This window comes from Protomyctophum parallelum, assembly GCF_964188405.1.
Source record: "Protomyctophum parallelum genome assembly, chromosome: 16".
In the NCBI taxonomy this organism is placed as follows: Eukaryota; Metazoa; Chordata; class Actinopteri; order Myctophiformes; family Myctophidae; genus Protomyctophum; species Protomyctophum parallelum.
Window position 1 is genome coordinate 43,446,641 of NC_139711.1, and position 17,378 is coordinate 43,464,018.

Consider the following 17,378-nt stretch of genomic DNA (forward strand, 5'->3'; position numbering starts at 1 on the left):
TGCGATAGACTACAAGGCCCAGCATGCTTTGCATGCATCAGACTTCCGGGACTAGTAAACAAGGGTTGTACTACTATAGCTACTAGCTGTATCCCGTGTCCTGTCATTTAACCCATTCAGGCCTGACGTTGAAATTAAAAAAAGCTTCTAAATTCTGACAGTTCTCTGACATGTTTCTGTATTAGTGGTGCTCAATTTTTCAAAAATAGCAGACCTACAAGCTCGTAGCGCGCCACTCGCGCTATGAGCTTGTAGATCTGCTATTTTCCAATAGCTAATTATAGCATAATGTTTAAAATGTTTAAACACCCGGCGAGGCAGCCCCCCCCCCCCCCCCCCCCCCCCTGCTCCACCCGTGGAGGTAATCTATCTCTATCTCTCTCTCGACCATAAACACACGCTGTTAAGTTACAGTCTGTGACAAAGAAGACTACGTTTCCTGTTTAGTTTTCCTCTTTAGAAATGTTTTCGGAACGGGTCGGAAACGGTAAAATGACACAGATTATTTTATTATTATTTTTGGATCCGTGCAGAGCTCTGGACCAAGGACCAGATGGAGGAAACACATCGACTCACTGGCCTTGGAATGTCATATGTCCTTGCGTGGTCTAGCCCTATGGAACGTATGGAATGCTTCGTCTTATTATCCAGGGTTAATTTTAAGTCTAAACATCTGAACTACCCCTAACACGCATGCACGCACGCACACACACACGCACACACACACACACACAATCAGTAAACTACGTACCTCTGTAAAGCGGATTGTCTACAGCCTTGCTTGCTCCACACTGAACCAGTTCTTTATCGCACAGGATATTCTTCGAACTCTTCTCCCTTCCTCGTCGTCGCTGATCGTCACCGTCCGGGAGTCGGGTCCGCTCCATTCCTCATCGTTGTAGATCCTGGTCTCGTTGGGTTTGGGTCGAGTCCATTTCTCATCGTGGAACCTCCATCGATAGGTGACGGCCGACTCTGTGACGTCTCCGATGCAGTGCAGCGTGCAGTTGCTGGAGTTGGAGTCACATGTGCAACGATGGTCAGGTCTGGATCTGGGACTCTCTCTGTTGAGGAGACAGAATGAGTCACATGGTGCCACGATGGTCAGGCCTGGATCTGGGACTCTCTCTGTTGAGGAGACAAATGAGTCACATGGTGCCACGATGGTCAGGCCTGGATCTGGGACTCTCTCTGTTGAGGAGACAGAATGAGTCACATGGTGCCACGATGGTCAGGTCTGGATCTGGACTCTCTCTGTTGAGGAGACAGAATGAGTCACATGGTGCCACGATGGTCAGGCCTGGATCTGGGACTCTCTCTGTTGAGGAGACAGAATGAGTCTGTGAGTCATACTTACTCATCTCTGTAAGCAGGTAAGTATTGTTGTGAGTCATACTTACTCATCTCTGTAAGCAGGTAAGTATTGTTGTGAGTCATACTTACTCATCTCTGTAAGCAGGTAAGTATTGTAGTGAGTCATACTTACTCATCTCTGTAAGCAGGTAAGTATTGTTGTGATAGCCTGGTTAATAAACCAGACCGAATCAGCCGTTGGCAAAAAAAATTGCCTACCGGCGGATTTCGGTCTGGAGAGGCTCAATTGTACGCCCATTTTCTACACACGAAAACGTGTGCGCCCAATAGGGACACGGTATGCAATATGGGCGGGCTTTGGTACAGTGACGTTCAATGCTTGAGACCTTTGACTGACAGTAGCTCTGACCAATTGCGTCAAAGAGAAAATGTTTCCCTGGAAATTAAATCCAAGCTGAGCCTCCCCAGACTAATATCCCGCGGATCCGTGCGATATTAGTCTGGTTTATTAACCAGGCTATTGTTGTGAGTCATACTTACTCATCTCTGTAAGCAGGTAAGTATTGTTGTGAGTCATACTTACTCATCTCTGTAAGCAGGTAAGTCTTGTAGTGAAGTCTTCCGTTGAACTCCACAGAATACCACCCGATGTCTTCTACGGTCATGTTGTGGATAACCAGCCGTCCGGTGTCTGGGTCCAGTGTGGAGCGGTGTCTAAACGTCCGGTAGTAATCCAGACCATCAACCGGATACCACTCCGCTGCCAGGTTGTCTCCGTGCCTCCACAGGATGCTGGTGACGGCTTCAGGAACAGAGCGGTGGTCTGGAAGCAGTTCCACGCGGGTGCCTCTGCCTCGTGGTGGAAGGTACGTCACCTCATGGGCTGTGGAGAGAAACGCATGGCAGTCAAGTTACAATTTAGGCATTTATCAGACGCTTAGGCAAGAACAAAAAGCATGGCAATACATCACTATACATAAAAGTAGTATTCAAGAAACATGCGTAAGCCAAGAACGTAACAGTGGAATATCTATAAAGTGAAACTATACATATAAACTATACATACTATAGTATACTATACATATACTATAAAGTGCTATGAAAACATACAATGCAATTCTAGTGGTGTCTACGTAACATGCTATATGTCTACAAAAAGTGGTATCTAAGGGGCTAGGGCAAGTGCTACGGGCCATGGTGGAGTCTGAAAACGTGGGTTTTCAGACTACGGCGGAAGGTTGGGAGTGAGTCTGTAGTTCTGACTGCAATGGGAAGTTCATTCCATAGTTTAGATTGGGAGTGAGTCTGTAGTTCTGACTGCAATGGGAAGTTCATTCCATAGTTTAGATTGGGAGTGAGTCTGTAGTTCTATCTGCAATGGGAAGTTCATTCCATAGTTTAGATTGGGAGTGAGTCTGTAGTTCTATCTGCAATGGGAAGTTCATTCCATAGTTTAGATTGGGAGTGAGTCTGTAGTTCTATCTGCAATGGGAAGTTCATTCCATAGTTTAGATTGGGAGTGAGTCTGTAGTTCTGACTGCAATGGGAAGTTCATTCCATAGTTTAGATTGGCCTCTCACTAACCACTGCTAAAACCGGCGAAATGGACATAGTGGCCGAAATTGGTATTGCAGCTCGAGCCAGTGCTGGTCCGTTGACTATCATTGCGCACGTTCATGATGACACGTGAACGCTATGTTTCATACTGTATAGGCCTATTTGATATTTTTTTATATAAAAAAATGTTTTATGATTATTTTTGAGTGGTGCAACCACTCCCTTAAGGAGCTATGTGTGTGGCTGGGTGTCTGGGTGTCTGGGTATGAGCACGAAAACAGCATGGTTGTTTTTCACCATCTGTGCTCAACCTAATGCACACACAAACACACACGCACATATTAACTGTATGCTTTCGGGGGTGCCAGTACATTACAGTACAGTAGAGAGGGTACAGTAGAGGGGCTGCCACACGGTAACTCTGTCATTTCTCAACCATTTCGGACGCCGGAACCGGCCCGGCCCCTGGAACATCCCCCCCCCCCCCCCCCCCCCCCCCCTCATACGAATTTGAATGGCCACCTGTGATATATACATTTTTAACTCAAATCTCAAATGAAGGTTCCGTGGCTCAAATGGGTCTGAGAGGCTAAACCTCATCAAATGGGTCTGAGAGGCTAAACCTCATCAAATGGATCTGAGAGGCTAAACCTCATCAAATGGGTCTGAGAGGCTAAACCTCGTCAAATGGGTCTGAGAGGCTAAACCTCATCAAATGGGTCTGAGAGGCTAAACCTCATCAAATGGGTCTGAGAGGCTAAACCTCGTCAAATGGGTCTGAGAGGCTAAACCTCATCAAATGGGTCTGAGAGGCTAAACCTCATCAAATGGGTTCGAGAGGCTAAACCTCGTCAAATGGGTCTGAGAGGCTAAACCTCGTCAAATGGGTCTGAGAGGCTAAACCTCGTCAAATGGGTTAGTGGCTCAAACGTTTGTGGCTCAAAAGTTCGTGGCTCAAAAGCCGAATACATTATGGGGCCTTGTTGAAAACCCACCGTCTTAAAGTATAAAATAAAAACATTATTTGGATAACAAAGAACAGGTCTTACCAACGTGGAGCTGGATGTCAGCGCTCATGCCCATCTCTGGCACAAAGCAGCGGTAGGTTCCCCGGTCCGACAGCCTGACCCTGGACAGCTTCAAGTTCATTACCCCCCCGGACAGCTCCGACAGGGACAGTGTCGCTCTCTGCCTGTCAATGGTGGAAAGCACCGGCACTAAGTACTTTTACTTAAGTATACTGTACTTAAGTACGTAAATATTATTATTTTACAAAATATTATGCTGATTTATTTTTTTATTATTTACTATAGTCCTAATAGACCCCAGGAAATTACATCTGGTAGATCACAGGATCTACTGAATGTGAAGGTGGGTCACAGGATCTACTGAATGTGAAGGTGGATCACAGGATCTCCTGAATGTGAAGGTAAATCACAGGATCTACTGAATGTCAAGGAGGCCTATACTGGGGGGAAGCCACACAAATATGTCAGTTTGACACATTCAATAGATCTCGTGATCTTTTGTGGCCAGATGTAATTTCTTGGGGTCTAGTAGGACTATAGTAAATAATAAAAAAATGAATCACTACAACAAAATAAATAAATTACATATTTAGCCCCATGCTCGAATGCCCCCGCCCCACTGTCAAAAACAGCTAAAATTCCTAAAATGAAAGAAAGCAGCAAATGAAGAAAAATTAACACTAATCTTTTACTTTGTCTAATAACAACCTAAAACATGAACCTAGGTTGATAAAAACTAAAGTTGTCCTTAAAGTAAAACAATTGAGTACTTGTAGGCCGGGTTCTGGTCCTCGGTGAGGTAGTACTGCCCCAACTGGACGGCGACGACAAGCAGGCTCTGGCCGTCTCTGGTCCACTTCACAGTTCCCCAACTCTGCATGCTGATTGGTGGGTGGATGTGACATGGGAGGATGGCCACGCCTCCCACGCCGGCCAGCACGGGTTGAGAGGAGCCAATCACATGGCTAAATCCTTAAAGGGATTGTGACATAAAAATAAAAAGATTTTGAATTATTTTATTTTGATTATTTTATAGTTATGTTAACTTTATGAACTAAAAACTAATATATTGGACATAAAAAAGGACAATAACATTTAGTAATTATCTGAGATCAATCATTTTTCAGTATTCTGATATTAACCTGAGGGCCACATTAAGTGAAGGTGGGGGCCTCATGTGGCCCCCAGCCGGGCCACCAGTTGATATTAACCTAATATTATTTCAGTTAAAATATAGCAAAAATGGTTTGGTGGCATGGATCTAAGATCTAAGAATCTCTTGGGCAGACTGCAGTATGTGAGACTGCAGGGTTGTCTGTTCGGAGGTGCTGGTGTACATCACGGGCACTCCCCACCTTTCCTGCTCACCCTAGACAAATTCAGAAACGGGTCTCATGGTCGCAGCTTACATCGAGATGAACCTGTTTAGTTTATGGCTGCTCCAGCAGTAGTGGCAACATTCCAAAAAACAAAACAAACGGAATGTCAAAATATCCACCGCGGGGTCTGAGACCAGAGCCATTGAGTCATTTAAATGCTACTTTAAATGCTTAGTTAGTGTGACCTTTCACTGCTTCGTCTCAACCATTACTCAATGGCTCTGGTCTCAGACCCCACGATGGATATTTTGACAATCCGTTTTTTTCTTTTTTCTTTGAATGTTGCCATTGCTGTTCGAGCAGCCATAAACTAGACAGGTTCATCTCAATGTTCTGGGCATCTTTGTAATGTCAGTGTTAGTAAAAAGCAGGTAAAAGAGTAACATTTGACTTGAGGCAGACTAACATCAGTCACTCTACCGTTCAGCGTTCACTATAGTAGAAGAGGTGCGCCTGAGAATTTAAACCCTGCAGCTATGTCGAGTCCGCCTACAGGAAATACGTAAGCTGCCATGAGGCCCGTTTCTGACTACTCTGATGCACTGATGATGTGTTCTTCTGGAATGCTCAGATCTTTTAGCGCAGGGTTCCCCAATTAATCTTCCTCAAGGGCCATATTTTGACTACGGTACGAGGCTGGGGGCCGAGTCGGCACGTGCGAGGTCGAGGTCTTGCCCTGAAATTAATGTTCAGGGCAAGACCCCATTTGAAAAGGACCCCCAGTTTGACATGCAGAGTCTACTGACCCCAATTTAATGCCATTTATATCTGGGACCCCCCACCCCCCTCAAAAAAAGAAAAAGATATATATATATATATTTTTTATTCTTCCGTGGGCCACAAGGGGGCGCTCTGCAGGCCGCAGATGGCCCGCGGATTGGGGAACCCTGTTTAGCGTATTCAACAGGATGCTGCAAATGGCTGGTGAGGAAGACGCAGGCTCCGTCGTGGGGAGCTCACATGGACTGGATGTTTAGGTGCATACAGCGATGAAGCTGTACACCATAATGGCAAACCTGAGTGTTCTAGATAGATTTAATCATGAATTGGAACATTCCAATGTGTTTCTAATGATTAAAATACATGCATCGACTTGACTGAAAGTGTCAAAAGTTAAGTTATAACTCGTTTTCACATAGCCACCATCTTGTAAATGCAAATTAGGGTACCAGACACACCGCATTGTAATGATAAGTATTCCAACATGTTTGTAATGGTCAAATAATTAAATAAATAGACACCGCATTTGTAGCTAATCTGGTTCAAATGTTACAGCCAAAACTGTTTTAGGTGGCAGCCATATTGGATTTGGCCGCCATGGCAACCCCGAAGGTCACAGGCTCGGGCGCCCTAGCTTAATCTAGAGCATGCCCTGGGCTACATCCAGGCCAAATTTGGTCCCTTTAATATTGATTGGCATGGAAATATCCGTAAGGCCCGGGACTATTGCTGAAATGTCATATGCTGTGACAGTTTGTGGTACTTTAATAATTGTTGCATACAATATGTTGACATAATTCTGACCTTTATTGCATTATTGTACATTTTTTGCATTATTCCAAAATAGGGGGACGTGGTAACATTTTGATAGACCAGCCATTTTGGGCCAAGGTGCGCTGCTTTTCTTTTCTACCTATCATTACACAGTAGGTTGTTCAATTTTGAATGTATGAAACATAACCTTTTGGCTAAATTGTGTATGTTTCATTGTGTATGTTTAATTTGCTACATTTCATGATCTAGATTCACATATGAGTAAACTAAGGCACCAGTACTTGTTTCAGGTGTTAGGTAGGCCTATATGCATTTATGACATTGCCAAAATCAATATAACACATTTTACAAGCAAAAACAGCAGCACAAGATTTTCGTGGTAAGACGAACCACTTTTAGCTTAAGTTGTCCTGGAAGCAAGGCAAAATGAGATGGCAGTAAAATCTAATGATCTACACATATTTCAGGATGTCTTATATCAATTTAAATGATGAGTAACCATCTATGACAAAGGGCCATGAAAATATGACCTTTTAAAAAAAAGTGTGGCTCAATTTGCCCCAGGTAAGGGGTAAATTGATCCAAGACGAGGGGTCAGTTGAACCACATGATATTTGAATGTTAAAAGCTTAAACTTGAACAGATAATGTATTCACTTATCGATAATAATAAAATAACAGTTTTCCCTTTTGCAAATAGTCTTGTTTATTTGTTTATTTATTATTTAAACAATATTAAGACAATTAAATAAAGTTTGTTATGCAAAACCTTATATTTGCAATATTGTTAATACAATATTGCAAACTTCTCTTAAATGAGTATGTAAATGCAAATTAAAGGTCATTCAGTATAATTTCAGTAGCAAAGACTTAATAATAAAGTTATGAATAGTGATTCCCATTGACTCAACTTACCCCCGGACATTGGTTAATTTTACCCCCAGCCTCCATTTTAGAAAACAATGACTAGAATAAGCTACTTCAGACAATGTATTTGCTAAATGATTCACATGGTTCTATCCATTGGCAAATCATCAACGTGTATGATATTACATTTTAGACCTAGGTACATTTTGCTTTGTATAACAGTCATTTTACATGATGTGTCAAATTTTTATTTTGACCGACAAAAACAGTTTTTTGTTTAAAATAATGTTTTCTACTTTCCCCATGTGCTTCCCAACTTCACAGCCAGGTGTAAATGATGGACGCTTACTAGATTTAAGGTCACTTGACAACACTTTCTTTTGTTTTAAGATGCCCAGCCCGCACGGGCTTACAAGACACTCACAAAATTGTACATATAATAATACATATACAAATAGACAGTTACTCATGGATACATCGTTCTCCAACGTAACTGCCATGCCTTCTCTATACATTTTACAAAAACAAAAACTTCATTACTGAACAACCAATTTAACATAAAACACTCAGACATTCAAAACAGATCTGGGTTCTGTGAAATAAAACATTTCTTAAATCATGGTATAGTGGACAGTAGAAAACAAAATGAAACTCATCCTCTACAACTCCCAGGTCACAGAGAGCACACAGTCGCTGCTCCTCAGGAACGCCAGTATCTGCCAACCTCAACTGCCAGAGGTAAAGCTCCAGATCTTAACTGGGCACAGAGGGACCTCTGTCCTCTTTTTAAATTAAATGCAACATAAGGTTCAGTCATGTAATCCTCTTTAAATTGAATATAACTTCTCAATTTCGCCTTTTTCACAATGTCCACCCTCCATTTCTGCTGATGTAACATTGACAGTTTATATTTGACTGTATTAATGTTACAATGAAGGTTATTTAAGAAAATTGAGGAGACCTCTCTTATCCACGGATGATTACATCTTTTATTCCAATTAAATATCATTTTTGTAAGCCTCTCTTCTGGCAGTTGGGTAAGGCGATTCCATAACCTGATCATCTCACATCTCTGCCTTGTCAGGCAGCTTTCCCAACCTGTGTCACCTTCAATGGCCAACTTAGTGGTATACTTATGCACCCCGAGAAAACACCTCAACGCTCTACTCTGAATGTTTTTACATTCGGTAGCCTCCTCAAAGCCCCACACACCTGCTGCATGAAACAGAATGGAAGAGACCATGGCGTCATAGAGCTTGGTAAATGTAGCAAAACCTAAATCAGGGCAAATTTTCATTTTACTTAATATGGCACCTAATGCTCTACCTGCTGAGTCAGCCAATACATTCTTTCCCTCAGAGAAACTCATATATTCATGAAAAACAAAACCTAAGTATTTGTATGAGGGTAAAAGATATTGACCCGAACATAAAACTGTGGTTACTTTGCTGTAGGCCTACAGCCTTCCTTCTGAAGTGTATAATATGAGTTCTCTCTCTGTTAATCGAAAGTCTCCATTTACTGCACCATAGACATGCAATATTCAGCATTTTTTGTAAATTTGACTCATTTATGTTTCTTTTCCATTTGTACCTCCTTTATGATGAATTCCTGTTCTGTTCCTTGACTATATAGAATAATAGAAGTGTCTATTTGTACGTCTCTATGTTTTGATGAATTGAACATGGTGGAGTGGTGGACCCTCTTGTAAACAAGTGTACCTGTCAGGTCCGGATGCGCTCCCTCCCTCACTAGTTGAGCAAGTTCCCAGAAATCGGCCACAGACTGGATTTCTTTATTGAAAACTACGGACTAATAGTTCTATATTCCTACAAGCAAAACATGTCAAAATCCATCAACTACATCTACGATAAAAGAAAAACAAAAAAAACAATCTAAATCTTAGGCTACCGTTAGCTATAGTAGCACAAGCCCAGGTCAGGACTACAATACAGTGAGTCGAGTGTAAATAAAGTTGTATTATCGTTACCTCTCACAGGTAATGTGTCGTAACCGCTGGGTCTGCTCCCCAGTATCATCACCAACATGTAGAAATACATCCTCATCGTCCAACAGCAACAACCCGTCTCTAGTGTGACCGAGAGAGAGACAGACGCCATCATTACACTCCCGACGCCCCAGAGAACCAAGGAAGGAATAATATAGGGACTTTAAGCAACGACTGTTTTCAGGAGGGTCCACTACGCGGAAGTAATGACGCCCACGCCGTATAGCTGTCAAACATCCTCCGGCGACGGCGACATTGGTTGCCATGGTGACGCGTCCATGCAGCATGTGTCAAACACATTGTTATTATTATTATTATTAAAACACCGCGTCGCGCGTCAGCTAACTTGCCGATATTGCTTAATTCTTACATGCGCTGGACATGATCATCAGTGGAAAGAGGAAGGTGCTGGAGCAATCTGTGTTATTCTAAAACCGTTTTAATAAACATATGGTAGGCCTATATGACATGTGGCATTAGTGTTATTTCTTCATTCAGAGCATGCCAACACATTACACAGCATAAGAGAGGTGATGGAGCAATCGGTGTAAATGTATAATTTCAATAAACATGGTTATGACATGGCGTTGTAGACACTATAGGTGTAAGGTAGGTAACATTCACACCAGAAAGCTTTGCTGCAATTAAAACGAATCCTGCTGCTGCGCATTGTCAGAAAGTGCACTTCGTTTGGCAGGTGTGAATTATTGTTTGCCTTCACACTGTCATCCGTAGCAATTGGAAACGCAGCAGGGGGGACCTTTATCAATGTGTTCCATTCATAAACCTAGCCTACAACACAGCCTACAACACAGTGAAATCTATTGTGATAAAATTATACTCAGAGTCATAACGTGCATGTGTCGTGCGGTCTGGGACTGGGATTCTGTAGCCTATAATACTATTACACTGCACTGCAGTGTTCTTTATTATTATTTTTGAGTGGTGCAACCACTCCTACAACCAGCTTGCAATGTCCTCGTACCTGTTTGTTTGTTTGTGTGTGTGTCTGTCTGTGTAAGCACGAGTATGTGACTTAATAATAGCAGTAGGGGGCGCCAGAAACAGTGAGAGGGGTAGTGACTCTAATGAGAGAGAGAGAGAGAGGGGGGGGGGGGGGAATTGCACCACTCAGTTCACACGTGTGTGATTTTTTTCTTACATTTTTATCCCACGATTTTGTAACCCAGTTTCTTTTCACCCAGTGCCAATTATCTAATGTAATCCTGGGCGCTACACTTCCTCTGCCAACCTGGGGGGGGCGGCGGACTGACCTCATGCCTCCTTCTATGCATGAGGAGTCCAAGCTGCTTCTTTTCACCTGACAGAGGGGAATTTCCCTGGCCGGACGTAGCGCGTGGAAGGGACACGTTATTCCGACCAGTTCCTTTCCCCTCCATCAGGCGCCCCGGCTGGCCAGGGGGAGGTAGTTTTAGAGACGAGGATTACGGCATGTTTTTGTGAGGGTACCTACCCTAGGGGACACGGGGAGAACATGCAAACTCCACACAGAAAGGCCCTATCGCCAACCCCCGCCTCGGGTATGGGCACTGATGACGCGGAGGAGGGAACACGCCGCCAGTGCCCACAGCGGGAATCGAACCCAGGACCTACTAGCTGTGAGGCGACAGCACTACCAACTGTGCCACCGTGCCCCCCCCCCCTCCCCCGTGTTATTCTTTCTTAAGCAATTGATTAATGTACTCTTCCTCATTTCGATCAGGGCTTCAGTCTCCTCATTCGACCACGTCTATCCACGGTAACTAACGGGACATCTTTGCGCTGCGTAAAATATGCTTTCTCCGTCTCCAACTGTGTTCAGCTCCTCACCCGCCACATTGTTTGCTTCATTTCCTTTATTTACTGCGATTCGGTGCAGGTGTGAATGCAATCCGCAGTAAATAAAGGAAATGAAGCAAAAATGTGGCGGGTGAGAAGCTGAACACAGTTGGACTGGAGACGGAGAAGGCCTATTTTACGCAGCGCAAAGATGTCCCGTTACTTACCGTGGATAGACGTGGTCGAATGAGGAGACTGAAGCCCTGATCGAAATGAGGAAGAGTAGGCCTACATTAATCAATTGCTTAAGGAAACACATAAAAACACTGCAGTGTAGCCTATTATAGCCTACAGAATATTCTGTCTGTCTGTCTGTGCGTGCCGTAAACATGGAGTGCTGACACTGTGTGGGGACTGGGGAGTTATATCAGTGCATGCGCTCAGCGCTGTGCCTCCATGCCCAAAAGAACAGTGCGCGGCGGCTGCATGCGTAGAGAGAGAGAGAGAGAGAGAGAGAGAGAGAGAGAGAGAGAGAGAGAGGGGGGTCCAGTCCCAGACGGCACGACACAGACACATGCACGTTATGAGTGTAATTTTATCACCATAGATTTCACTGTGTAGGCTAGTTTATGAATGGGATAAAGGCCTGCTGCGTTTCCAATTTCTGCGAATGACAGTGTGAAGAAGGCAAACCACAGCAAATTAAATATGCAAGAATCCCAAATGTGAGTATGTGACCTTGACCTAAGTGTAGGTTACACTTGACCTAAGGTCGCATTCATACCAGAGAGCTTTGCTGCGATTAAAACGAATCCTGCTGCGCATTGTCAGAAAGTGCGCTTCGTTTGGCAGGTGTGAAGGCTCATTCGAATCCTAATGCGCAGCAAATAACCGCATTTTACTCCGCCCAAAAACGTGGGTTTCGCTTCGCTTCGAATCGCACTTGACTACGATTCGGTGCAGGTGTGAATGCAATCCGCAGTAAATAAAGGAAATGAAGCAAACATAATGTGGCGGGTGAGGAGCTGAACACAGTTGGAGACGGTTAAGGCATATTTTACGCAGCGCAAAGATGTCCCGTTACTGTGGATAGACGTGGTCGAATAAGGAGACTGAAGCCCTGATCGAAATGAGGACGTGTACATTAATCAATTGCTTAAGAAAACACATAAAAACACTGCAGTGTATTATAGCCTACATAATATTCTGTCTGTCTGTCTGTGCGTGCCGTAAACATGGAGTGCTGTCACTGTGTGGGACTGGGGAGTTATATCAGTGCGCTCATGCAGCGCTGTGCCTCCATGCCCAAAAGAACAGTGTGTGGCGGCTGCGTGCGTAGAGAGAGAGAGAGAGAGAGAGAGAGAGAGAGGAGGGGGGGGGGGGTCCCAGACGGCACGACACATGCACGTTATGAGTGTAATTTTATCACCATAGATTTCACTGTGTAGGCTATAGTTTATGAATGGAACACATTGATAAAGGTCCCCTCTGCTGCGTTTCCAATTGCTGCGAATGACAGTGTGAAGGCAAACCCCAGCCAATTAAAAATGCAATAATCCCAATTCCCCGCCCATACGGATCTGAGTCTACCGAAGTATTAGGTGAGAATGTGACCTAAGTGTAGGTTCTGCCGTAGTAGAAAGGGCTGCGACGGTCGAGCAGGTTTATCGAGCACTGCCGTCGTTGCATTAAGTGCGCGCGCGCACACACACACACACACACACACACACACACACACACACACACACACACACACACACACACACACACACACACACACACACACACACAGTTAAGTTAGTTTTGAGACTAAATTAAACTCTGTTCACTTCTTGGGGCTTCAGTCCAATGGAGTCTCTTAACAATTTAATGTCCTGGAGCAGAAGTAATGCACTGGACTCAGGGCAACAGCCTTGATTGATTGATTGAAATATTTATTAACAGTTTGCAGAATTACATATAGCCTACATTTCAAGCACAAACTCAATACAAATTTCATCTACCATAGCCCAGAACGGTCATCCGGGGACCCCCAGGGGTCCTTGAGGGAGATCCAGGGGGGTCCGGGGACCCCCAGGGGTCTTTGAGGGAGATCCAGGGTTCCCGGGGACCCCCAGGGGTCTTTGAGGGAGATCCAGGGGGTCCCCAGCTAAATGATAGTTAGGAACCAAATGGACCCTTATGGGTTTGTAACTGTGAGTTTCAGTATGTGTACAGAGTGTAACGGGTCCATTTGGTTCCATTTGTACACTCTCAGAGTTAAATTAACATTGGTTTTACAATATAAATTGGGGTCCCTGGCATATCTATTCTAATGGGGGTCCGCGGGGCTGATACGTGTACATGTGGGGGTCCCTGGCATATCTATTCTAATGGGGGTCCACAGGGCTGATACGTGTACATGTGGGGGTCCCTGGCATATCTATTCTAATGGGGGTCCACAGGGCTGATACGTGTACATGTGGGGGTCCACAGGGCTGATACGTGTACATGTGGGGGTCCCTGGCATGACAACGGAACGGCGCACGCACGTGCGCGCTAGAACGTGTCCCAAGATTCAAGAGAAGACGCACCTAAACCTGACCTCTGATCTCTAACCTCGGGTCACCAGACTTTCCGGTTCAGAGCGCTGAGTGGTCCCCAAACCTTGTCATGTCAGGGACCCCCAAATGAACACTTATCAGCCCACGGACCCCCATTATAAAAGATGTGTCAGGGACCCCCAAATGAACACTTATCAGCCCGCGGACCGTCATTATAAAAGATGTGCCAGGGACCCCCAAATGAACACTTATCAGCCCACGGACCCCCATTATAAAAGATGTGTCAGGGACCCCCAAATGAACACTTATTTGCCCGCGGACCGTCATTATAAAAGATGTGCCAGGGACCCCCAAATGAACACTTATCAGCCTGCGAACCCCCATTATAAAAGATGTGCCAGGGACCCCCAAATTAACACTTATTTGCCCGCGGACCCCCCTTATAAAAGATGTGCCAGGGACCCCCAAATGAACACTTATCAGCCTGCGGACCCCCATTATAAAAGATGTGCCAGGGACCCCCAAATGAACACTTATTAGCCTGCGAACCCTCATTATAAAAGATGTGCCAGGGACCCCCAAATGAACACTTATCAGCCTGCGAACCCCCATATAATACAGCATCAAAATAAGTTTAACCACTTTAACCCTATTTTATTCGTCGGCTAGTTTAGAATATGTTTTTTTTAAAGCATATGTAATTATTGTGAAACATTTTAACAACAGACACGATTCTCTCACGTGATCACACACGCTTTTCAAGATGGCGTCGCCAAATACTATACCAATGTCACGGGGTGTTTTCAGAAGGCCTGGTCAACGATGAGCTCTTTGACATAAACCTCACAGCTCGCTGCGACATGGGACAGATAGCAGCCTGTCAGGACCTCTAGATAGCAGCCTGTCAGGACCTCTAGATAGCAGCCTGTCAGGACCTCTATAGGGACAGATAGCAGCCTGTCAGGACCTCTAGATAGCAGCCTGTCAGGACCTCTAGATAGCAGCCTGTCGGGACCTCTAGATAGCAGCCTGTCAGGACCTCTAGATAGCAGCCTGTCAGGACCTCTATAGGGACAGATAGCAGCCTGTCAGGACCTCTAGGTAGCAGCCTGTCAGGACCTCTATAGGGACAGATAGCAGCCTGTCAGGACCTCTATAGGGACAGATAGCAGCCTGTCAGGACCTCTATAGGGAGAGATAGCAGCCTGTCAGGACCTCTAGATAGCAGCCTGTCAGGACCTCTATAGGGACAGATAGCAGCCTGTCAGGACCTCTAGATAGCAGCCTGTCAGGACCTCTATAGGGACAGATAGCAGCCTGTCAGGACCTCTAGATAGCAGCCTGTCAGGACCTCTATAGGGACAGATAGCAGCCTGTCAGGACCTCTGGATAGCATTCTGTCAGGACCTCTATAGGGACAGATAGCAGCCTGTCAGGACCTCTATAGGGACAGATAGCAGCCTGTCAGGACCTCTATAGGGACAGATAGCAGCCTGTCAGGACCTCTAGATAGCAGCCTGTCAGGACCTCTATAGGGACAGATAGCAGCCTGTTAGGACCTCTATAGGGACAAAAACATCAGCATTAACCATTAGGATATCATTGATTATTGATTAAAGATCAGATCTGTCTGGTTTTCACCACTGTATGGATATCTCATAACTGTCTGTCTGTCTGTCATCCTGCCTGCCCCCCCCCCCCTCTCTATCTCTCTCTCTCTCTCTCTCAGTGGTGTATTTCCTCATCTGTTGTGGTCCTGTTCAACCAGAAGGTGAGATGACTTCATTGCATTGCATTATGGGTAGTGTAGTGTGATACAAGACTTCTGGTGGGGGGGGAGGGTCCCTGGAACTGTATATTTTCAGATGGGGGTCGGCGGCCAATTACAGATATTTCTGGGGGTCCTTGACAATGAAATGTTTGAGAACGACTGACAGAAACATGAGGTTTTTCAGAAAACCTCGAGAAGACATGTGCATGTCTACAAGCTCACAGCGCGACGCGCTGTGAGCTTGTAGATCGGCAGTTTTCAGCGATCCCCTCAGTGGGAATCCCCTCACCTGTTACGGGTGATTCTGTGATTTTAATGTGATCATGTAATGATTGCTCTATGCGTGATATGTATCGTATCTGTGGAATATCATAGCATTCAATTGAAAGTTCATGTAATGTCTTTATCTTACAGTTTAAAATGTTACAATGTAGGCATTTATCAGACGCTCTTCGTCCAGAGCGATTTACAGTAAGCAAGACTGCAGTGATTTCAGATTGTGTGCATGCAGTATGTTGACTAAAATAAGACTAAATATACTGACAATTTCGTCAACAAATAAAAACTAGACTAAAATGTCAGGAAGGGACTAGTGGACAAGAGACCCAACGTAAGCCATTTTACACTTGGTTGTGTGCTGAAAATAGCCGATCTACAAGCTCACAACGCGTCACAGCGCAACGCGTTGTGAGCTTGTACATCGGCAATTTCCAGCAATCCCCTCAGTGGGAGTCCCCTCACCTGTAGGCCTACAATTCCCAGCCTCTGCCTCAGCCAATTGATTACCATGGCAACGCCACACCTGGCAATTGATTAGCCTACTTAAAGATGGAGTGCCACAATGTTTGTTTTTCATGTGTCTATGGGGTGACAGCACTTCATTAGACACCCTGGAGGCGTTTTTATGTGCAATGGTGTATTAACTTTGTATTTAGGGTTTCTTCCTGGAGGCTGAACCCTTGACAGTCAAATGGTCCAATTAAATAAACAGTAATACAGTGACGTCACACTATCAGCCCCTCCTCTAACCCCTAAGGTGTGGCTTCAGTTCAGGTGGATCACCACCCATCACCACCCACCAGGCAAACCAGGCATACTTAACCCATTCTGGCCTGACGTCGACATTTATAAAATGTCTTCTAAATCCTGACAGTTTTCTGTCAGGATTTGCGCCACATTTTCACAATTTTTCAAAAATAGCAGACCTACAAGCTCGTAGCGTGCCACTCGGTGGCACTCTATGAGCTTGTAGGTCTGCTATTTTTCAATAGCTAAATTATAACATAATGTTTAAAACACCAAAATACTTATAAATAGTAGTTTTACCCCTTTTGTGTCATACCCTGAAGGAGGCATCCTGCTTGCCGAAACGTCGGTTCAATAAAGTTTCTAGCATCGTGACTAGGAGCCTCTTTTCTTTCTTTGACAAAGCACATGAACAAACATGGAGGCCACAATAACAGACAGTCGTAAATAATGCATTGTCTTCACTTTACATTAGGGCTCTTGATAACATCCATTATTGATTAATAGATCATTTAGGAATGTTTTACAAAGCATAATTTTAAACATGAACAAACATGTTCCGCCGTAGTCTGAAAACCCACCTTTTCAGACTCCATCATGGCCCATAGCACTT

At 44.5% G+C, this 17,378-nt stretch overlaps 2 protein-coding genes across 2 annotated transcripts in view; one reads left to right on the forward strand and one right to left on the reverse strand.

Annotated features, from left to right (window-relative positions):
* Positions 1-17,378, forward strand: part of b4galt1l (DP-Gal:betaGlcNAc beta 1,4- galactosyltransferase, polypeptide 1, like) — a 390,521-nt gene that overhangs the window by 121,463 nt on the left and 251,680 nt on the right. The gene's annotated exons all lie outside the window — the stretch shown is intronic.
* Positions 793-7,696, reverse strand: LOC310873817 (CD276 antigen homolog; the record flags this gene model as incomplete). Its single annotated transcript, XM_083786368.1, has 5 exons — positions 793-1,064; positions 1,898-2,197; positions 3,921-4,063; positions 4,670-4,871; positions 7,687-7,696. 5 exons carry the CDS (start codon positions 7,694-7,696, stop codon positions 859-861), a joined length of 861 nt encoding a protein of 286 aa, XP_083642494.1. The 3' UTR covers positions 793-858.